General features: G+C 34.6%; 1 protein-coding gene across 5 annotated transcripts in view; it reads left to right on the top strand.

Annotated features, from left to right (window-relative positions):
• KIAA2026 (KIAA2026 ortholog) overlaps positions 1-23,672 on the top strand; it is a 92,497-nt gene that overhangs the window by 33,241 nt on the left and 35,584 nt on the right. For all 5 annotated transcript variants that reach the window (XR_004178054.1, XM_031654828.1, XM_031654829.1 and 2 more), the window contains exons 3-4: positions 6,825-8,242; positions 17,919-17,998. Coding sequence is in view for 4 of the 5 variants with exons in the window: in XM_031654828.1 (XP_031510688.1) it covers positions 6,825-8,242; positions 17,919-17,998 (1,498 nt within the window). In the remaining variant the exon portion in view is untranslated. The remainder of the gene's footprint in view (positions 1-6,824; positions 8,243-17,918; positions 17,999-23,672) is intronic.

The following is a 23,672-nucleotide window of genomic DNA, read 5'->3' as shown; positions in this document are numbered from 1 at the left end:
GTACACAGTATCTATAAATTTAACATAAACATGACTAAGTCATCTGATTTTTTTTTTTTAGCTTTTGAAAACTCGATTTAAGACTTTTTTTATTTTACAGACTCTCTAGTTTAAAAGTCGCAGTGTATCTTTAAGGCTACTAAAAGGCATCAGTCTTACTCAACTCAACTTCAAGCCCATGACTCAGAATCAGCTACCTTTAACTTTTAGCTATTCCTTCTGGTAATCATATTCACATTTTTAAATAAATACTATGTTGCTGTTTCTTGATTTTTCCATTTGGCATTATCTATAGCTATTTATCTGTGGAATTCTTTTACACCTGCTTCCACTGATGGGGAAGCTCTATTCCTCTTCTTAATTTCGTTCTCTTCTGCCTTGTCCATCTCATATGTTATTGTTGATTAATAATTTAGCTTTGTGTCATTTTTTATCCCCTAAACTAAACATTACTGTTTTTATAATATAATTTTTATTCATATTTACCCATGATTAACAGTTTGTTTGTTCCCAATTCTTCTCACATTTTCGAACTTCTTTCTGTAATCATCTCTTTTCTTCTACATATATACTGTAGAAGTATTTTTTCTGTATATTTCAATTTGGATAGTTTCTATTGCTGTCTTCAAGTTCACTAATCTTTTCTTCTGCCATGTCTAATCGGTCATAAATCGCATTCTGTGTATTTTCATCTCAGACATTGCAGTTTTTATCTCCAAAAGTTTAGTTTGGGTCTTTTTTATATCTTTCATATCTCTACTTAAGTTTTTAACCAAATGGAATATAGTTTCAATAACTACTTTAATGACCTTATTGCTAATTCTTTTTTCTTTTTTTTTTTTTTTTGAGATGGAGTTTCACTCTTGTTGTCCGGGCTGGAGCTCAATGGTGCGAGCTTGGCTCACTGCAACCTCCACCTCCCGGGTTCAAGCGATTCTCCTGCTTCAGCCTCCCAAGTAGTTGGGATTACAGGCGTGCACCACCACACCCAGCTAATTTTGCATTTTTTTTAGTAGAGACAGGTTTTTACCATGTTGGTCAGGTTAGTCTCAAACTCCTCACCTCAAGTGATCCACCCACCTCAGCCTCCTAAAGTGCTGGGATTACAGGCGTGAGCCACCATACCCGGCCCTTATTGCTAATTCTAATATGTGTATCATTTCTGGGTCAGTTTTGGTTGATTTTTCTCATCATGGGTCATTTTTCTGCTTTGTTGTATGCCTGGTAGCCTTGGTTTGAATGCCAAACATTGTAAATTTTACCTTGGTGAGCACTGGATATTTTTAGATCTCTATAAATCTTGAGCTTTTTCCTGGAATGCAGTTAAGTTAGTTGGAAACAACTTTATTATTCTGACCTTTTATGATTTGTTAGTTGGATCCTGAGCACTAGTCCATGTCTAATTATTCTCTACTACCAAGGTAAGACCTTCCTGAGTATTCCACCCAATATTCCATGAATTATGAGTCTAGTTTTCTAGCGTGGCTAGTGGGAATGGGTGCTATGTTCTCTAATATTTTGTAAGTTTGTCCCTGTACTAATCAGTGCTCTGAATACTCCCGGGAGATCCTCTGCACATCTGTAGCATTCTCTCTCTATGCAACTGTCTACTCATTGGTACTGTGCAGGTACTATGTCCTGCAGACTCTAGTTGCCTTGGTCTGTCTGGACTCTTGGCTTCTTCTCAATTAAGGGAGTCCACTGGGCTTTGCCTGGGTACCCTCTGTCTGCATCATGATCTGGATACTCATTCAAGGCAGTAAACTGGAACAATGTTTGGACTAACCTTATCTCTTTCTCATGTGTCATGGATCACTATCCTTTGCTTGAAAACCATTATTTCATGTATTAAGATTTTTTTGTTGGTTCAAATGAAAGTATAAATTTGATTCTTCGTCACTTCATTTTGGATGGAAGCAGAAGACACTACATGAAAGTTTTCATTTCAGTCTAACTGAAAATGGCTTTAACTTACTTTGATCTATGAATGATAGTTTAGCTGGTTATGCAGCTCTAGTTTGACAGTTATATTAATTCAGCACTTTAAAGATACTGTTCTGTCGTTTCTGGTTTATTTTGTTGCTATTAATAGATCTCTCAGTCTGTCATTCCTGTATATGTACTCTGTCCTTTTTTCTGCGTCTTGTAAGAATTTTTTTTTTTTGTCTTTGATGTTTTATCATTGTTTTATCCCGTGCCCAAATGTGGCTTACTTTCTTCATTTATTTTTTGGAGCTTTCTGAAATGAAGATTTGTGCCCATTAATTCTGGAAAATTCTCAGCCATTATGTCTTCAACTATCACCATCACCATTACCTTCCTACCTCTCTATTCTTATTTTCTGGAGCTCCAATTTGTTTTTTGTCCCTTGCTTTTGATTTGTTTTGGTTTTTTTGAGACAACGTCTTGCTCTTTTGCCCAGGCTAGAGTGCCATGGCATGAACACAGCTCGCTGCAACTTTGACTTCCTGGGCTCAAGTGATCTTCCCACCTCACCCTCCCAAGTAGCTCGGACTACAGGCCTGTGCCACCATAACAGGCTCTTTTTTTTTTTTTTTTTTTTTTTAAAGAGTTGGGATCTCACCGTGTTGCCTAGGCTGATCTTGAAGTCCTGGGCTTAAGCTATCCTCCCACCTCGGCCTCCCAAAATGCTGGGATTACAGGTGTGAGCCACCACACCCAGCCCAGTCAATTTGTTGTATGTTAGATATTGATTTGTGCTTCTTTAGTCTGTCTCTTCCTTTTCAGTTTAATCATTTTTCTCCCAGCTTATCTGCTATTATTGTAATGTATTTTATTTTATATTAGCATTAGTATTATTTTTTGAGATGGAGTCTCACTCTGTCGCCCAGGCTGGAGTGCAGTGGTGCAATCTCAGCTTACTGCAGGCTCTGCCTCCCAGGTTCAAGCAATTCTCCTGCCTTGCTGAGATTGCAGGCGTGCACCACCACACCCAGCTGATTTTTGTATTTCTAGTAGAGACAGGGTTTCACCTTGTTGACCAGACTGGTCTTGAATTGCTGACTTCAGATCTGCCTGCCTTGGCCTCCCAAAGTGCTGGGATTACAGGCGCAAACCACAGAGCCCAGCTGTTGTTGTCATGTATTTTAATTCTATCTTGTCTTCTTTTTAAACTCCATAGAACATTTTAATCATTTATGCCATATCTATGTAAATTAACCTATGTATTACCACTTTTTTTCCCCCCCATCTTTGTGCTTCGATTAGGAATCACTATTCTTCCACTGGAAGCATATTCTTTAGAATTTCCTTTAGATTGTGTTTTTTAGTCACAAATATCACATTTTTTTGTTCTGAAAATATCTTTTTTTCTATATTTTTGAAAGATATTTTTATTCAATAGCAATTTCTGTTGGCACTTATTTTCTGAGTATATTAAAGATACTCCATTGTGTGCTGGCTTCTGTTATTGCTGTTGAAGAGTGTCTTAGTCCATTTTGCATTGCTGTGAAGGAATACCTGAGGCTGAGTAATTTATAAAGAAAAGAGGGTTATTTGGCTCGTGGTTCTGTAGGTTGTATAGGAAGCATGGAGCCAGCATCTGCATCAGGAGAGTGCCTCAGACTGCTTCTACTCCTAGCAAAAGGTGAAGGTGAGCCAACATACCACATGGTGAGAAAGGGAACAAGAGAGAGGAGGAAGGTGTCAGGCCCATTTTAACAATTATTTCTCGTGAGAAATAGTGGAGTGAGAACTCACTCACTGCAGTGAGAATGGCACTAAGCTATTCATGAGGAATCCACCCCCATAACCCAAACACCTCTTACTAGGCCCTGCTTTCAGCGTTGGAAATCAAATTTCAGCATGAGAATTGGAGGGTGCAAATATCCAAACTATATCAAGGAGTTAGCTGTAAATCTGTTTTTATTTTAATTTCTGTATTTTTCATTACTAGAAGTTCTTTTTAATTCATTTTCAAAACTACTTTGTCATTTTGTATAATCTCCTTCTCTTTGCTCATGTTTTCAGTTTCTTTTCACTGAACATTGTATTCCTTGTGTCCTGTAATTCTTACATCTATTATCTTGGGGCCAGATTCCTTCTTCCTATCCCTCCTAGTATCTTAATTCCTTTTATGTTTTATCTTTGACTGTGAACTCATTTCTTATCTATACACTATAGCAGTAGGAGTTCCTTAAAGTCTGGGCTTAAGGTGCATTCCCTTAGAGATTTGATTTTTTTGTTGTTGTTCGTGTACCTGACAGCAATATTGGCATGAAACCACATTAAACTCATTTCTTAGTGTGATGTTTTTCTGAGCACTCAGGAAATGTGAAATTGGGCAATAAATCTGTATGAGTCAGCTTATAGTTACAAATTCTTTAGATTTTATTTTTTTACCACTCCTGTTGTGAAGACAAAAAAATTTTCTTGCAGTCCTCTAGTTGAGGATTGGGGGAAGGGACTTTTTTCTAGTATGCCCCTCTACTGAGTGTGTGTGCTTTTGGAGTCCCAGCTCTGTACAGAGGAAGCCAAATTCTACCTGCCACTACCATCCTCATTTAGTAAAAAATAAAATTGCATAAAACTCTAAGCACATTTGAAAAAAGTTGAATTTTATTAAGAATATTTAATATTTTTTAGGTACTCAAATGTAATATATATAAATACCAAATCACTAATGACAGTTGTAGTATGACATTTCAACCAAAAATATAAAAGTAGGCTGTTCTATGAAAGAGCAAGTTGTGATATTTGCCAAAGTAGTGTTCTTACTATTTATATATTATCTTACTGGATTGCAATCTGATTTGTAGAAAAATAGCCAATGTCAGACATTGATTTGTTCCCATTTTTGGCTCTTATAAATAATACTGCTAAGAACATTTCTATACAAGTTTTCATGTGGACAAGTGTTTTTATTTCTCTTGGGTATATACGCAGGAGTAGAATTGCTAGATCACATGGTAACGTTTTCAAAAGCAATTATACTACCTACAGCGTATGAGGTTTCTAGTTTCTTCACTTTTTCACCAATACTTGTTACTATCTGTCTTTTGTATAATAACCAAGTTTGGAGTAGTATCTCATTCTGGTTTTGATTTGCATTTATCTAATTGATAATGAGGTTGAGCATCTTTTCATGTGCTTTTGTTGTTCATTTTGCTGTTCACATCTTTAAAGAAATATCTATTCATATTCAAGTTTCTTTCTCCTTTTTTTTTTTCTTTTTCTTTTTTTTGAAATGGAGCTTCGCTCTTGTTGCCCAGGCTGGAGTACAATGGTGCGATCTCGGCTCACTGTAACTGCCGCCTCCCAGGTTCAAGCGATTCTCCTACCTCAGCCGCCCTAGTAGCTGGGATTATAGGCATGCGCCACCATGCCCAACTAATTTTTGTGTTTTTAGTCAAGAAGGGGTTTCACCATGTTGGCCAGGCTGGTGTCAAAATTCCTGACCTCAGGTGATCCACCTGCCTCGGCCTCCCGAAATGCTGGGATTACAGGCGTGAGCCACTGCACCCAACCTGTCCATTTTTTAACTGGACTATTTGTCCTTTTATTATTGAGTTGTAAGTGGTCATTATATGTTCTATATACAAGTCTCCTATTAAGTATATAATTTACAAAAATATCCTCTCATTCTGTGAGTTGTCTTTACTTTCTTGATGATGTCTTTTAAAAGCACAAAATTTTCTAGTTTTGATGATACCCAGTTTATCTATTTTTCTCTTGTTGCTTATTTTTTGGGTGTCAGATCTAAGAAACCATTGCCTAATCTAAGGTCGCGAAGACTTAAATGCCTATCTTTGCATCTAATTTAATTTTTTTTGAATTAAAAAGTTTTTATAGTAGTGCTAATAAAGAAAATCTTAAGGGAGAAAAAAGCACTCATATTCTCATTAACCTAGAAATTATTTACTTTTGCAATACTGTCACCTCCCTGCTCAGTATATACTTATTTTCATTATGACTATTAAGTACTATGTTGTATTCTGACATTTTCTGTATTTATACATGATATTAATAATTTTAATTTTTAAGGCTACATAATATTTCAAGTTTATTTCCCAATTTTAAAACAATTTTTGCATAGTTTTGTTTTGCTTATATGATAAAACTCCAGTTAACATTGGTAAGTACATAACTTTTTGCTTCTGTTTGACTTATTTTCTTAGTATAATTTTCTAGGAATGTAATTACGGGGTCAAAGGATGTAAATATCTTTACAGCTCTTATATGAAGTCATATTACTTCTAGAAATTATTGTAATCAAATTCTGTGCTTTCATTTAGTAAATGTAATTGATATTATAAATTGAAGAATTTACCTTGAGGATAATTATGTCAGGAATCCTCCATCAAATTCAGAGTGAAGTGATATGTGTATTTCTTCATCTGAGAAAAGCAAAATGGTACTTTTATGAGACACTTTGTACTGATATTTAAAACTAGGACAGGCTGGGCATGGTGGCTCGTGCCTGTAAATCTCAACACTTTGGGAGGCCAAGGCAGGTGGATCACCTGAGTTTGAGACCAGCCTGGCTGGCCAACATGGTGAGACTCCATCTCTACTAAAAAATACAAAATGTTAGCTGGGCATGGTGGCAGGTGACTGCTACTTGGGAGGCTGAAGCAGGAGAATTGCTTGAACCTGCGAGGCAGAGGTTGCTGTGAGCTGAGATTGTACCACTGCACTCCAACCTGGGCGACAGAGCGAGACTCAAATAAATAAATAAATAAATAAATAAATAAATAAAACTAGGACAGTTAGTTGCCTTTTTGACTAAAGATAAATATACTTAAAATTTATCATTTTATGGTACCCTCTAAATAATAATAGTATAATTTGTTAAATTTCTTTAGGCTTCGGGAGCAGGAAAGAAAAGAAGCAGAAGAAGCTAGTCAAAAGGAAATAGAAGAATGGGAAAGAAAACTTCTAGCTCAAGCAGCTCCAACTTGTATGGAGACCATGTGGGAAATTCCAGCTATTGGGCATTTCCTTTGTTTAGCTCAACAAATTCTAAATTTGCCAGAAATAGTCTTTTACGAATTGGAACGTTGTCTTCTGATGCCTCAGTGTAATGTTTTCCTATCTAAAATAATGACTTCTCTATTAAGTCCTCCCCATCGCAGACCTACCTTACATCGAAGACCTACTTTGCCTTACAGGACCTGGGAAGCAGCACTGAGGCAGAAAGTACAACAGTGGTACACTGCTGTAGGGCAGACTGAAAATCCTGATAACTGTGCTGAAAAACTGGGGTTGTGTCCTCAGTTTTTTAAAGTTCTTGGAGAAGTCAGTCCATTAGAAGAAAAACCTTTTCACGAACTACCTTTTTACCAAAAAGTATGGCTACTTAAGGGTCTTTGTGACTTTGTGTATGAAACACAAAAAGAAGTTCAAGATGCTGTACTTGGACAGCCTATCCATGAATGCAGAGAAGTTATTCTTGGTTATGATTATTTGGAGAATGCTTATGTACATTTTCCACAGTTCTGTGGTGCAGACGTACGGATTTATAAACAGAGACCCTTTCAGGCCCCAGAATTTCCAATTCCACCCATTAAAATACAAAGAGTACCTCGGATTAAATTGGAGAAATTGAAGTGTGACTATGTTAGTACAAGTAATGGAGAACATAGATGTAGTAGAGACAGCATGCCCTCTGCCTTCAAGAAAGAGCAGGAAAATAATTTTGATCCAGCTTGCTGCCCTACTAAAATGATCTTGGATAATCATGACATCTCTGTTGAAATGGAAGTAAAATCCAACTATGAAATTAGAATTCGCAGGCCTTGTGAAATTAAAAAAACGGATTGTTGTAAAGAAAACTTAGAGAAACCAGGGAGTCCAGGGGAAGTTACTGGCTTTGGAGAGCCTCTCAGTCCAGGTGAAATAAGGTTTATAGAAAATCAGGAAAAATATGGTGAAGCTTCCAGAATAAAGATTGAACCCAGTCCATTAAAAGAAAATACTCTAAAATCTTGCCAAATACATGTAAATGGAAGTCACAGTGATCATCCAGAAATTAACTGCCACAGAGTTGTAAGGGATATTCTGTTAGAGCAGTCACTACAGAGCCACAAGAAACTCAAACTAACTAAAATGAGGGCAAAAAAGAAGAAAAAGAAAAAAAAGAAATTGAAAGATGTTTTGAATGAAAACTTACAGAGAAAGCGTGAAGGTCTTCATTCTCTTGCATTCAAGTCTTACAAACCTGAGATCCAGAATAAGTTATTGATCATCAAAAAAAAAGCAAAACACAAGAAGCACAAATCTGGTAAGCTAACACAAATGGATGGGAGTTATGTTTAAGTATAATTCAAATTGTTTTTTCAATTATTCATCATGGGTGCTTTGACTGAGAGACTGAAATGCACATGTATGCATGCGTGTATACTTGAGGGTCAAATTTTATTTTATATTCCATGAGTTTAAAAGGCAGAGTACATGTCGTTTTATATACTTACAACAAAAAAAGTACTGATGCAGTAAGTTTGAATTTAATTTTCAGTTGAGCATGTTTGGGCATTATGTTTTTACCTTTCTCTGAACCACTTTCTTTCCCATCACTATGCAATGGTTCCCACCCCAGGTGTAGGGCAGTACGGTGTAGTAGGAAAAGCACTGATTTCAGGAAGTAACATTCCCAGGACTAAAGTTCATAGCAACTAGCTACTTAAACCAAGGGTGGTCAGATTATCTTCCTGAGTCTGTTTTTTCTCACATCATATATTTTTCAGAACTCTGTTTTCAGTATATATTTTTATATCAAGAAAATATGTGGAATATAAGAAAATTACATGCCACTGCACTCCAGCCTGGTCAACAGAGCGAGACTCCGTCTCAAAAAAAAAGAAAAAAAGTTAGTCTCTAAAATATTAAATAATATTTTAAAATTAGAACTACTTCCCAACTCAAGTATATAATATATTAATGTAATTGTAACCCAAAATCCTTTATTGTTTATTACACTGCTATTCATGTGTTCAAAGGCAATAAAGTGGTTTATAAAATAGACACTGCTGTAGATCAGAGAGAAAATTGGAGGGAGTTTTGTATCCAGTTCTAGAAAAATGAATGGAAACACTTGGAAGGCAAATTTATACATTGTATTCAGCAAGTACTCTAAGCCTTAGTTGAGGAGAGAAGACTTACATGCCTGAAATAGAAGAAAAGAATACACTTGTTTGTATACTTACTTTATTCTCAGAGCAAATTTTAGAAAGTCAGGTCTTAAGTGACAAAAATGTTTGGATCTGGTAGATCCAGTTTTGTCTGCTTACCTAGTTAATACTGGGTAAACATCGGCTAATTCCCTTTTTTCCTCAGTTACTGAATTCCTTGTTGATATAACAATGTTACATAAAATGTTATAATAACAATTAAACATTTGTTTTATGTAGTTTTCAGTCCACTTGTCTATCTGAAGCTTTGCCCTGTTCTTCTTTATTAGGTGTGAGACATCCTGGCCTTTCATAATCAGTTTGGGGCATACCTTAGTCCAGTCTTTACTTTCTCACTCTTTTTAAAAGTGAGCTCCATCATCATAGGTTTGGAAAATACTCCTCTTAAAGATTCACATTGTGCTTTAGTAGAGGTTCACAATTCATTTTGCAAAACTGATAATAGATTTGTTTTGAAATTTAGAACTCTTCAGATATTAGAACGGTGTTATGGTGTATATAATGTTTAAGTTATCCCCATTGGGGCTTAGGTTAAGGAATATCCCCAGTGGGAATTACTCCTGTAATCAAACATATAATCTCTACAGAGAAATGTATGAATTAGACTAAATAAAACAAAGACTAGAAAACCTTAAGTTCAAGTCAGGTTTTGTTACCATATAAATTATATTTGAGACTTTTAGTTTTCAAAACCTTTTGAACTTCTAATTTGTTAAGTTATTCTGGGCCTGTTTATTAAAGACTCTGGAAAGTCTTGAAGAAAAGAAAACTGCTTGATTTTGTTTAACGTATTTTTTTCAAATTTATTTTAACACTGCTTTTTTTCAAGTAATAGTTACCAATAACCTGTGTATTCTGTAGAATACACTCCGGGATAAGCTGTGTCATTTATGACTGATGTATGAACCTACATGCAATCAATCTGGTCTGTTTTATGTTGCGTAATACAGGATTTAATTTTTGGTGGTATCTCCAAATTTAGTAAGCCTTATTGTATTGGCAGGTGATTTTTAGTAGAAGGCACAAAGACAATTTGGTTGAAAATGACTTGATAATTTTAGCACAGTTTGAGGCAGTTTGGGTAACATTTAAGCATTTTAATCTACTTTTCAAAATTGGGATTTCCTTCCTCCTTTTTAAATTTTGAATTCATTTTTACTCATTTAGGTCTGTTCCTTACTATTGGAAACATTATGGAATAAATAGAAGACAATGGAAACAATATAATGTCCATTATCTCATGCTTGATCTTATGTTTTTATTCAATCATAGAATAAGAAAAATATGACCTGGCAATTAGAAATTTTTCCTTGATGACCTGTTTTCAAAATATAAATGTTTCTGAAAACTTTGTCATTTAAGCAAGACAAGCAAGATTAGCTATGCATAAATTAAAAATAACTAAGAGTAAAAAAAGCCCAGAGCAAAAAAATTTAGATCATTTGGTTTTCTTTCATTGTTTTTTCTTATTATAAAAGCAATCCATTTTTTTTAAAGAATATAGAGACAAGCAAAAAGAATAGCCCTTTCCCTTTCCTCATTACCTAGTAAATGTTTATTCTTTTATCACTTCCTTAAGGAAGCCTCCTGTTATCTTTTGACTTGTTAAAATTTTCCCTGTTATTCATGCTTATAGCACCAGACACTTCTCCTTCATAATACTTACTATAGTTGCCTTTACTTCTGGGTTATTTTGATGATTGTCTCCTCTTTATTCTGTAACATTCTTAGGGACAGAAGGATTATTTCTGGTTTTGCATCCCTGGCACTTTAGCAGATTGGTTGATGCATTGTGTGGGAATATACTGAATAAATAAATGAACACATGTAATATGGTTCACCTAGATGTAACTAAAACTAACTGCTTATTATTAACTACTTATTATTTCAACACTTTTTCAAAGACTATATTTGTTTAAATAGGATTATACTATACATACCATTTTAACAATCTGCTTTTTTCCCCTACCTATCAGTATACCACGAACATCTTTGTGCAATAAATAGGTCCCTGCATCATCATTTTAAACGGCTGTGTAGGATTCTGTTGTGTGTATTTTGCAGTTAATTTAACCAATCTCCTTATTGGACATTTTGGTTGTTTTCAATAATGTACTGTTATTATAGATTGTATAGAGCAAGTAGAGTTGGCTAAAATGAATTAGAAATTCTAAAAATTAGGGGACTTTTTATAAAATCTGAAAAAATACAAAAAAGATTACAGATGCATTAACAATTACAAAAAGCTTATGGTGTTTTAAGATGCTTTCAACCAGTTTTGTTTGGAATTTTTTTTTTTTTTTTTTTTTTTTTTTTTTTTTTTTTTGAGGCAGAGTCTTACTCTTGTTGCCCAGGCTGGAGTGCATTGGCATGATCTCTGCTCACTGCAACCTCTGCCTCCCGGGTTCAAGCAGTTCTCCTCCCTCACCCTCCCGAGTAGCTGGGACTATAGGCGTGTGCCACCATGTCCGGCTAATTTTTGTATTTTTAGTAGAGATGAGGTTTCACCATGTTGACCAGGCTGGTCTCGAACTCTTCACCTCAGGTGATCCGCCCGCCTTGGCCTCCCAAAGTGCTGGGATTACAGGCGTGAGGCACCGTGCCCAGCCAATAGTCATTATTTTCACCCAAATCATTTTATGGTATCACCTCTAAACTGACTAAAATGGATAAGACAGGTGGTCTTATTCTCTTATAGGTGAAAGAACTAAGTTAAAACTCTTATAGGTGAAAAAACTAAGTTAAGTGGTCAGTGACCTCAAGTGAATAACAGTTAAGTACAGATAAAGACAACACAATAAGGTCAAGTAGAGAAAAAATCAGTGTGCTATGCTAGTCTGGGAAGGTTTTACAAGGGATGAAGGACTTTGAAGAATATTGGGGATTGAATAGGTGGAAAATGTTGAATAACACGAGCAAAAGCATAGAGGTATAATTAAGTGAGGTGTCACTGGAAGAAGCACAATTAAAGAAAGCTTTTATGGAAAAGTTGAGGTTTTAGAAGCTGTTCGAATGACAGAAAAGTGTCATTTTTGGGTCATCTTTCTAGGCATGTGATGCTATGTTAAATGATTGAATCAAGAGTCCAGTGCAAGGGAATTGAGCTTGAAATAAGATACATCAGATGTGTAAAAAGTAATGAGCTGCTTTATAGGAAATGACTGAGAAGGTAATGTAATCTACAGTGTTTGATTATTTCAAGGCCCGTATTTGTGAAAAGGTTATTATATAGTTCTATAGTGACAGCACTAGAGACCCTAACTACATGTATCTTATGGAGAAAAGTTTTAGCATACCAGCTGAAGATTTCAAAATATAAGAGTGCAAGGATTTACTGTGCTTCATGTCCTTTTATTTGTTCAAGCCTACTTTTTCTCTAAAAAACCTAGTACTCATTGAGTGCTTATTGTATGCCAGGCACTATTCTAAGCCTTTATACATATTATCTCATTTAATCTTCATGAAAACTTCAAAAAATAAATATTACTATTATTCCCCATTATTAACAGATTTTAGAGATTTTTAAAAATTGAGATACAAAGACATTTACTTGTCCAAGGTCACACAGCTAGAGCTAGTAAGTGACAGGATTAGGAGAAAGGGTCTTGCAAGATAATTAGGATACCATTAAAGAGCTATGAAAAGAAGCTGGCAGGGGTAAGATGAAGGGGTAGATGATAACTTTAACAAGAGAAAATTCTAAATCCAGGTAAGGATTGATAATGTGACTTTTCTATCATAATGATAGAAGAAAATTCTATTTTGAGAGAGATGCTGCAATAAGTAGCAGAATTTGGCAACTGATTCAATATTCTCAGTTAAAAGTTAAAAGAAATGGGTGTTGAGGAGTTACTGAATTATGTGATAAGGTTAAAGAATTCCAGTATGATAAGAAATTTGCTTATAGGTAAGGAGAATAAAAGGAAAATAAACTGCTTTGTTAAGGTCAAATTGCTTACTTGAGATAGAACTCCAGAAACTCCTGGAGTATAGTTAGCTCAAGACGTGCACATTTAGTAAATAAAAGACAAGTTTAGGCTCTAGTTCTGTGACTTTACATCCCAGGCACTTTGCAGATTCACTATTTAATAATACAAATACCCTTGAGTTTTCACTTGCAACAATGATTAATATCTTAGTATTCATCTATTTATTAAGATTCCTAAGAGGAAAGCACAGAGGGAGGAGTGAATGTGTTGAGATAATTTTAAAACATGGAAAGGCTGAATCTAGGAAAGCATTGAAGTACCTTTTTTTTTTTTTTCTTTTTCTTCCTCCTTTCCCTCCCTGAGAGACAGGATCTCGCTATGTTGCCCAGCTGGCCTCGAACTCCGGGGTGCAAGCCATCCTCTCACCTCGGCCTCCCAAATAGCTGGGACCACAGGCGAGCTGGGATCACAGGCATGCACCACCACACTTGGCTTAAAATGGAAGTCTGAGTATGAGTAGCCCAGTGGTCTGAGGAGTGAAGACAGGAAAACCAGATGAAGGAGAGGGGTAAAGATGAGGAATAAGAAACTGAGAAAGGGGAACTGAAAGGGGGATGATAATCACCTTCTTGTATAAAGAAATATGCCATTTAAAAAAAAGGCATATTTCCAGATTCTAGAAAAGTAGAGTTTTATGCCTCAGTTACAGTATAAAATATATCTTAGTTATGATTTTCCCTCTCAGGTTGGGCATTCTTTTCTTAAGTTTTTCTAAGCATAGTGTTTTAGAAAGCTTCATTAGGGTATACTTTTGTAACATTAATTACTAAGGTTTATTATTAAGGTTTATTAATGTTTCCTTATGCATTTTCCAGGTACAGGTTGACACTTCTTGTTTTAGGCTCAAGAGTGGTGTTGAAATTCTGTGTATGTTTTAATTTGACTTCTGACTTCAGCATGATTTTAGGTTTGAGAATTTTATTCTGTTTTATATGACCAGGTAACTTAGGGCAGTGGAAGTAAAATACCTGGGATATGATCAAGTTGAGTGATACGGGAAGGGAAGCCCACTGGGGGGCAGTATGTAACTTGCCCTGTATATATTTTGTCCTGAAGCAAAAACAGATTACCAAATAAAGGCGTAGTTTTGCAGTATATGATGCTCGATTTTTAAAATAATATTTATTTTTTAAGTGCTGATTTTTTACTGAAGAATACAGGAAAATTTATACTGAAAATTTTTTTTGAGGATATATACGGAAGGTATTAAAAAACCGTAAATGTACAAATCATCCAACCCTAATCAAAAGGAATGCTCTGAGGCAAACAGAAGCAGATTACATCTCTTTCAAAAAATTTGAAAGAATGCAATATTTTACCATAAAAAGAGTAAGCTTTGAAGTGAGACAGACCTAATTTCACATATATGCTTCTAGTGCATATTAGCTACAGCTCCTCCATCAGTTTCTTTACCTGTTTATAGCCTGTTTCTTTATCTGTGATAAGTGAGGTAATACCTACTTGGCTGTATTGTTAAGATTAATTAGAATAGCAAATGCACAGTATGTCACATGGAGCCTGGCACATGGTAGGAATCAATAAATGGTAACTCACGATATTTGTGCAGTAAAATTACATAATGGAAGGAGCTTGAACTTTGTAGTTAGAATCCCTGACTGTGGTGCTTACTTACTGTGTGACACATGAGTAAGTTAATTAATCTTTTTGATCTTCAGTTATCCCATATTACGATAGAGTTACTACCTACCTGGGAGGGTTATATTGAGAAATAAATAAGTTAATTTATACAGACCACTTTACTAAGTATCTGACACATAGTAGGTTCTCAGTAAATGTTAATCTTCTTACTACCACTACTAGGTCATGTTGGTAAATTGTTTATTTAAAATCGTCGTCAGTGTTTTCTTCACTATAAAATAGACTTAAATGGACCCTCAGAATTGTAAACAATTACCTGCATACCTTTTCCTACCCCCCAACTGGTGGTGACATTTCTGAAAAAAGTAGGATTCTTATATTTAGGGATCACTTCTTAGAACTTATGTGTGCTAAATGCTGTAAATACAAAGTGAATAATGTGATTTCTGTCACCAATAATTTACATTATAGTAAGGATGACAAACATAAGAACAGACAATTATAATATTCTATTACATTCATTGATTTGTGTACAAAGTAGAGTGGTAGTTTAGAGGACATATGCATAAGAAGAACTGAGATGGAGTAAGTAAAAAGAATTTGAAGAAGGTTAAAAGATTTTCTGTTTAGGCTTTTCTCACCATAGCTTAGCTAAAGCAATAGCTAACATTTATTGATCACCTACCATGTGCCTAGCAGTAGTATAAGCTTTTGGGATGTTAGAACCCATTTAATTCTCACAGAGTAGATAATACTATTATCCCTGTTTTATAGATGAAAAAACTGCACAAAGAAATAAAGCAGTTTGCTCAAGGTCATGTGTGTAGCTATTATACATGACCTCTATAATAGTAGGTGGTTGTAGCAGATATTCAAACCCAGGTAGTTTAGTTCTAAAACTCAAGCTTATAACCGATATATAACATTACCTCCAATTTCCTAATAACATTTAAGCATCCTAATGACATGGTGAACTGAAATACTAAGTAACCACCTTAGCTTCTCAGTCCATTCAAATAGAGTAGCTGCTAGAGTTAACTGAGAATTTAGTACCTGTGTTTAGTGCCTGTGTAAAAATAAGATGAAATTCATGGGACTATCAAGGGTGACCTCTGTTGTGCTTATAAATGAATGCAAAATCAAATGGCTTTTTTTTTTTTAAGCTAATCAGAGTAGGACTGGTGGGGAGAGGTTTAGGAATAATTTTATTTCCTTCAAATTACTGTTTTTATAAAACCTTCCTGTACATAGGTCAGCAAGACCATTCATTTTTTCTTGTGAACTTCAAAAAATGGTAAAGGCAGTGATAGAGGAAAGGCATCTTGGCATTCAAATTCATGAGCCCCTTTCAGCAATACTTAACGGCACTCAGTTTAGAAATCAATTACTAGCTGTATTATAGGGATACCAAGAATTTAATCATTTCTCCCTGAGTATTGCTATTTAAGCAGCCCACCCACTTACCTATCTTTGTAGGCATTTACTTCTGTTACAAGGTACTGTGTAAGCACAGAAGTAAGTAACAATGGTGAATAAAGAAATATATGTTGGGTTATTTTGATTTAATTAAAAGCAAATGTCAAATGACACCCATCAATACTTACTAAAATAAGACAGTTAAACCCCCATGAACCTCAGCAACTCACAATTTGCAGTTCAGTCGTAGTATACATGGATTTTATTGAGCCAAAAGTTAGAAATTTTATAAATTATAGTTCTGTGATATGATTAAAAAGTAATACAAAAAACACAATTATAAACTGGAATTGTGTCAGTTGAGTTGACATATTCTTGCAAGATGATTGTATTTATATAGGAAAATGTTTGGAAAGGAGCATTAGGATTATGTACAGCAAAGTTACTTTATGTACTCATTTTCCCTTTTGAAAAAAGTATTGACTTTTAAGGGGATTTTAGTCTGCAAATGGTTGTGAACTAAAAATGACAGAAAAGTATTTCTGAATATTTTTTGTGCCCTTATGTAGACTGTAAGCTCCTAGAGGATAGGATTTTTCTTTTTTATGATTTTTTAATTCCTTCTTGTCCCTGTAACTTGTACAGTGTCCTATATCTAGTATATGTTGAGTAATTAACAGTTTGTTAATTGATTTTGCTAATTACAAATTGGGGGAAAATGTTTAATGTGTTTCTAACTTAAAAATAGAATTTTTTTTTTTTTTTTTTTTTGAGACAGAGTTTCACTCTTGTTGCCCAGGCTGCAGTGCAATGGTGTGATCTCGGCTCACTGCAGCCTCCACCTCCCAGGTTCACACGATTCTGCTGTCTCAGGCTCCCGAGTAGCTGGGATTACAGGCGCGCGCCACCACACCTGGCTAATTTTTGTATTTTTAGTAGAGACGGATTTTTGCCATGTTGACCAGGCTGGTCTCGAACTGACCTCAGGTGATCTGCCTGCCTTGGCCCCCCAAAGTGCTGGGATTATAGGTGTGAACCATTGCGCCTGGCCTAAAAATAGAAGTTTTATGCATGTATGTATATTTTTTTGTCAAGTTAAATACAGAAAGTAGATATATTTCAGTGTATACTGTGAATTGGCTTTAAGTATAAGAGGTTTATTTTTCCCAGTGGTTTCTGGTTCCACAAACAACTAGGTGCACTTTAAAGGTAGATATTTATCTTCTTTTAAAACTTTGGGTATTGATACCACCAAGGGCAGCCTGTTAGGAGAGTGCAGAGCTAAAGGAGTAGAAAAGCTTAGTTACCTAAGCTACTAAGGGGATTTTCACATTGGGTTGGCTAGAGACCATAGTCTTCAGCTGTAGTTCTTATGCCAGTTCCTGACTGCGAAGTCAATGTTAAAGGTAAAGTTTTTCTCCCTATGTAGTCTCATTTTAAGTTGCAAATGTAGATTTTAATTAAGCAGTAGTAATATGACTTTTTTGCCTAATCTTGAAATAAATTCTACTGTATAACACTTAGGAGATGTAATAGTTTGGTTCATATAAAAATAAAACAGCATTTGTTAATATGTCTGTTAACAGGTAGTTAATAGTTTAATGTTTGCTTTTACTGGGGCTTGTTTTGATTCATCATTTTTATTTGACTCACTAGCAGCCGTCTGTTAGTTAAAATTTAACTTTCAAGGCTCTGCGTAATTTGTTTTTTGTTAATGAAGTGCTATAAACAGCATTATGAAGCTTTTCTCTTTTAATCTTGAAAGGAAAAAAATCCATCTCTAAAAAAGCAATCACAAAGAAGAGGAAAACTGTCACAAAGTCACCTACTGTACCAGAGTTTCAGGTAAATGTTTCAACTTTGTCTCAAAATTTTTAAATTTTTTGTTTCAGTGTTCATATCATTCCTGGAGAGTTTGGCTGAATTCCAAGAAACTGTAGCACACATACTTGTAATGAAATATTTCTGACAATGACTTTTCCCCCTGCAAGTGCAGATGTAGCCAAGATTTAATCTGCTAGTATTTCATAATTTTTACCTCTGTTTTTGTTTTTTAATAGTAAAAACCCTCTTTTATATCTTAATCTCTGCTATGTTTCCTAGAAGCAGTTTAATAGAAAAAATATATATACACACACTATATAGTATATGTATGTGTGTGTGTATATATATATATTATATACATAAAAGCAATGTGTGAATGAAACTCTTCCTAGAACAAATCATAATTGGAAGATGGTAATATTGCCTAGGTAATTCATTTTCATTTATTTGGGCACTGTAGAAATAAATGGTGTATTTATTAACTTGGAAAACAAATCTTTCAACTGTTAGCTGTATATGATCTTCAGAGAGAATGTTAAGTAAAGGTTAATTGAAATGGTCTTTAAACATTTAAGTGAAAAGAAAAAGTAACTATATTTACTGCCATATGATTAAGTGAAGAGTTTTTTATTGGTAGCTAATACTGAGCAGAGAATCTCATCCTAATTAATGCTTTTATTTTCTATTTTATAAAAGATGTATTTTCTTCAATAAACACTTTCTTTAAAAACGTCTTTGTATTCATGTGTCCAGTCAATTTTCAAAAGTTTTATAAACTCATACCTAATGACCAAAAGATAAAAGTGATGTTAAAATGAATTTGTGAGTCTCAAGTCAAGTAGAGATGAAAATAAAGGGACAACAATCATGAAAATATTGGTAATATATAATGTGAGTTTAATAGATATATCTAAAAATGTGGACACCTTCATTTTCAGTAAAAATTCTATTTTGGAGAGTGTTTTTATGGAAGTTACTAACTGGTAAAAATTTAACATTTTTAAATCAACAGTTAAAATAGATACGTTTTTCTCTTAGTACTTTAGAATAGAATGTTTTTAATGGTATTTTTAGGATGAATTACAAACATTTCTACAAAATCCTTTATTATATTATATAACCTTGGTTCCAGAGTAGTCAATAAAAAAATAACAATTTTACTGTTTACTTAGAGGCCTTTATACCACTTCTTGTAACATATTTTTTAATGCTTTAGTATTATATCATCATGCTTCCTCTGATGTCACACCTATGTTTACTATTTCTCCCACTTATTTTTTTCTCAATCCTCAAAGCATCAGCCCTGGGAATATAGATGTTAGAGCAAATCTGACCCATTGTTAATATTTCCTCTATACCCATCTTAGTGAATAGACTTTTCCATGTATTAAGTAGCACAGGCTACATAGACAGTTTTTTTTTAAATTGCAATAGTATTCATTAGTGAGGCATGAAATCATTTTAGTAGATTGCATGACCAGTGTTTCTTTTTTAAGCTAACAAAATTAAACTAGAAATCAACACAGTTACATATAGTAAGTGTGCTACATATAGATAGCAGTGTGGATATGTACGCTCACATATATTGTTTCATGAAACTTTGGTTTCAGTTATGTGTGTGTACACAAGGACATGCATTGTAAAATGTGTTGCTGACCATGGGTCATGGTCAAAATATTTTGCTAGATTGAGCTGTTTAAAATAGTCTTGGCCAGGCGCAGTGGGTCACGCCACTTAGGGAAGCTGAGACAGGTGGATCACCCGAGGTCAGGAGTTCGAGACCAGCCTGACCAATATGAAACCCCGTCTCTGCTAAAAATACAAAACAGATTAGCTGGGTGTGGTGGCATGTGCCTGTAATCCCAGCTACCCAGAGGCTGAGACAGGAGAATCGCTTGAATCTGGGAGGCAGAAGTTACAGTGAGCCGAGATCACGCCATTGCACTCCATCCTGGGCAACAAGAGGGAAACTGTCTCTAAATAAATAAATAAATAAATAAGTCTCTTCCTGATTCTCAAGGTGTCCTAGAGGGAGAGAAAACAGAGAGAGGGAAAAAAAGAGAGAGAGAGAGGATAGAGAGGAGTAATAGTCTCATGAAAACAGTGGTTCTTGTGCCTAGTTTACAATATGAATGCCACGGCATTACTCATAAAGAAACTTGGCAACTAGGGAAATAGATCATTTGCTTCAAATACACACATCAATAAGATAGATAGTGCTAGTCACTAGTAAACTTTGCTGTTAAATGCAAAACTTAGTTTTGTCTCTCAAAATAATTTTATGTAGTGTGTTACTTTATTTGAAAGTCTTCCACATGTAGGAAGACTATTATGTAATAAAGTGAATTTATTCCCTGCCCAAAAGTTCTAGTGATACGGTATTTAGCACCTCAGATTCTGCAAATTATTTGTTTTGTCCAAGGTGTTTTAAATGTCACATTTCTAGTATTAAACATAAAAATATAGAAATATTTAGCCGGAAGATTTTCATATTGTTCATTCTGAAATATCTTGCTTCTGAGAACAATGAACCTGTTTTTGGGTAGATAATAGATCTGTTTTGTAAAACCTGACCGATTTGCCAAAGGACCCGTCTTCTTTAAATTGGCAGAAAGCATGCTTAGATAGAGATAAATGAAAGGGTTAAATTGTGAAGTTTTTTTTTCTTTAAGTCCTAATGAGTTTTTAAAAATGTATTTTGACCTCTGCTTCTTTTTAGTTTGCCTGTGTTTTTGACTTTTTTTTAAAGCTAGAAGTTGAACTTGCCCCCCTATTTGCTTCAGAAAGAATCCATGTTTATATACACACCTAGTGTCTGCACCCAGGTTTAGAAAATATTCATCCCGCTCCTATTTAGAGTATCCACTGTGAGCATTCAAATAATGGATTGGATTTGTGTGTGTGGCAGGGTGGGTTGGGAGTGTGTGTGTGTATACAGTCAGCCCTCTGTATCTGTGGGTTGTGGGTTCTGCATCTGTGCATTTAACCTTGGATTGAAAATATTTTTTTAAGTGTGTGTGTACTGAACATGTACTGACTTTTTTTGTCATTATTCCCTAAACAATATGGTACAACAACAATTTATATCACAGCTACATTGTATTAGGTATTGTAAGTAATGTAGAGATGACCTAAAGTATATGGGAGGATGTGTTATATGCAGATACTATACCACTTTATATCAAGGTCTTAAGCATCCTTGGACTTTGGTATCCACAGGGTTCAGAGGTGAGTCGTGGAACCAGTCCCCCACGGATACTGAGGGACGACTGTATATTGTAAAGGGGCTAACCAAATGTGTGCCACTTTTTCCTAAGAGTTATGTCAGTGGTTCTCAAATAAAAATAATGTGATACCTTCATTTAAAATGAAGATTGTTGGTTTCATTCTCCAAAAACCTTGATTCAGTGGGTACCAGTTATCTGCATAGTGGTTAAATACAAGGGTTCTGCAACCAGACTACCTACTTGGGTTTGAATGCCAGCTCTGCCACTAATTAACTCTGTGGGGTAAGCTATTTAACCTCTCTCTGATTCCAGTTTCTCATTTGTACAGTGGGGTAATAATAGTACCTTCCTTGTAGAGTAGTTGTGAGGATTGAATGATATAGCTTACTGTTTTAGCCATTTTTATTATGTTTTCAAGTAAGCAGGTCAGTTGCTTCTCATGAAAAACACTGAATTATGCATAGGAAAATCAATTTAAAATGGCATAAAAACATCTATTATTGACCCTTAGCACTCTTTCCATTTACTTAAAACCTTGAAATAAATCTTGGATTTGGTCTTAATGAAAGTGGCACATGATTAAGCCTATAAGAATTTGAAAAGTGGAAAACCAAGTAATAGTATTTGCATCATGATGTTTGACGAGAGTGAAAACTTATGTTTATACCTTCTTTATTGTTATGATGCATTATATATTTGGCATGTAGGGAAAATTATTGGATTTTTTTAGTAATAATTATTGATATTGGTGATTTAAGTGTTTATATCAACTTTAACATTTATTTATGACTTTGTTAACTTGGTAAAACTCTCTTTTCCTTACCTGTTTTGTAATAAAAGAAAGACTATTAGACTGAAAAGTGAATATCAGTTTTCCTAATAGTTACTTTTTCTAAGAAGTCTTTTCATTTAACATTTAAGAGAGATATCTAATGTTATATGATTTATCTTTTGTGCATAATTATGACAGTTACAGGAAGTATTTTTAAAAACTAATGTGTTGGGTCTCAATAACATAAGTTTTAAAAATAATTTAACAGCCTTAGTTACCCTAAATCTGCTTTTCATTGATAACCAAAAAAACATCTTTCGTGCAGTGTGCACTTGCTCCCATTTCATGTGCATGATTGATTTTAATGGCTGCTTTGCAGAACTCCAGAATCCAGCTGCTAAGACTTATATTAACATTGTTTTCAAACATAAGCAAAAACTCACTGATCCTTAACATACCTCTGAAAAAACTGTACTTCTCCATCTAACCAATGGAGAAACTAAGGGATAAGAGATAAAGCACTTCAGCAAAACAAATTGAAACCAAAATTAAAATTAGTTTTTTTTGTTGTCGTCGTTTGTTTTGAGACGGAGGATCGCTCTGCCACCAGACTGGAGTGCAGTGGCATGATCCTGGCTTACTGCAATCTCCGACTCCCTGGTTCAAGCAATTCTCTATGGTTTCCTCTATCAATGTGTCATCTTAGGTCATTTTACCTCTGTTAGTTTAATCAGCTTTTTAACTGCTTCACTGTATTTAAGACCTTTTGATTATATCATTATTTTGAATTGCTCCCTCCTAAAATGAATATTTTTAACCTCGGCTTTTTGTTTCACTTTTAACAGCAGGAGTTCTTAATTCTCCCTTAAAATTAATATAGTTCTCCCTTAAAAATATATATAGTTCATTGAGAGAAACACCTGTGTTTAATCACATGGTTGTTTATCAGACTTATTTGATTTTCACGTCACAAGTGATATCCTTATTTGCAGGTTTTTAAGTAGTCCTTATTGCTGGTATGGTGATGATAAGAAATAAAAAGGAATTTTTCCATCTGCATAGTTTTAGCAGATGCTATTATAATTTTAGTTTAAATACAATATAAATTTTGAATTTATACCATGCATTTAGTATTTCACTTATAATTTTTATAATAAATTACAGGATCTTTTTATTATAATGGGAGTGAATGTGATCCCTTTTGTCTGGATTTTTTCATTTTTACTTTTCTACATTGTTTTCCTTTTGCTTTGCTTTTTAATACAATCTACCGTGTTGTTTATATTTTTTTAATGTTACCTTATGTCCTTTTTTGGAGCAAGTAAATATCTTTCAAACCTATTGCGTTTTTATCCAAATAATTTCTAGTGTGAAGTATCAATAAAGTAAGGAATGATTTATTATGCAGCTGTTCTGAGATGTGGTTATGTTTTTTTGATCTCTGCAGGGCCTCCCCACTCCCACCATATACATACATTGCTGCTTCTTGAGTTGAAGAGAGGACCTTTTAATATTACCATTTAATAAAAGTGAAAGCTTAGATATAAACTAAATCCTAAAACTACAATACAAGTTCAGTTGTTAGATTTCTTTATTTTGTTTTGTTTATAAAGACCCTTTTAAAAAGAATATAATATAGTAGGAGAAGTCCTGGGTTCTGTGGTTTCCTGTATCAGTGTGTCATTTTAGGTCACTT

Source organism: Papio anubis, chromosome 13 (genome assembly GCF_008728515.1).
Source record: "Papio anubis isolate 15944 chromosome 13, Panubis1.0, whole genome shotgun sequence".
In the NCBI taxonomy this organism is placed as follows: domain Eukaryota; kingdom Metazoa; phylum Chordata; class Mammalia; order Primates; family Cercopithecidae; genus Papio; species Papio anubis.
Note: the sequence above shows the minus strand (reverse complement) of the source record. Positions and strands in the feature narration are given on the sequence as shown.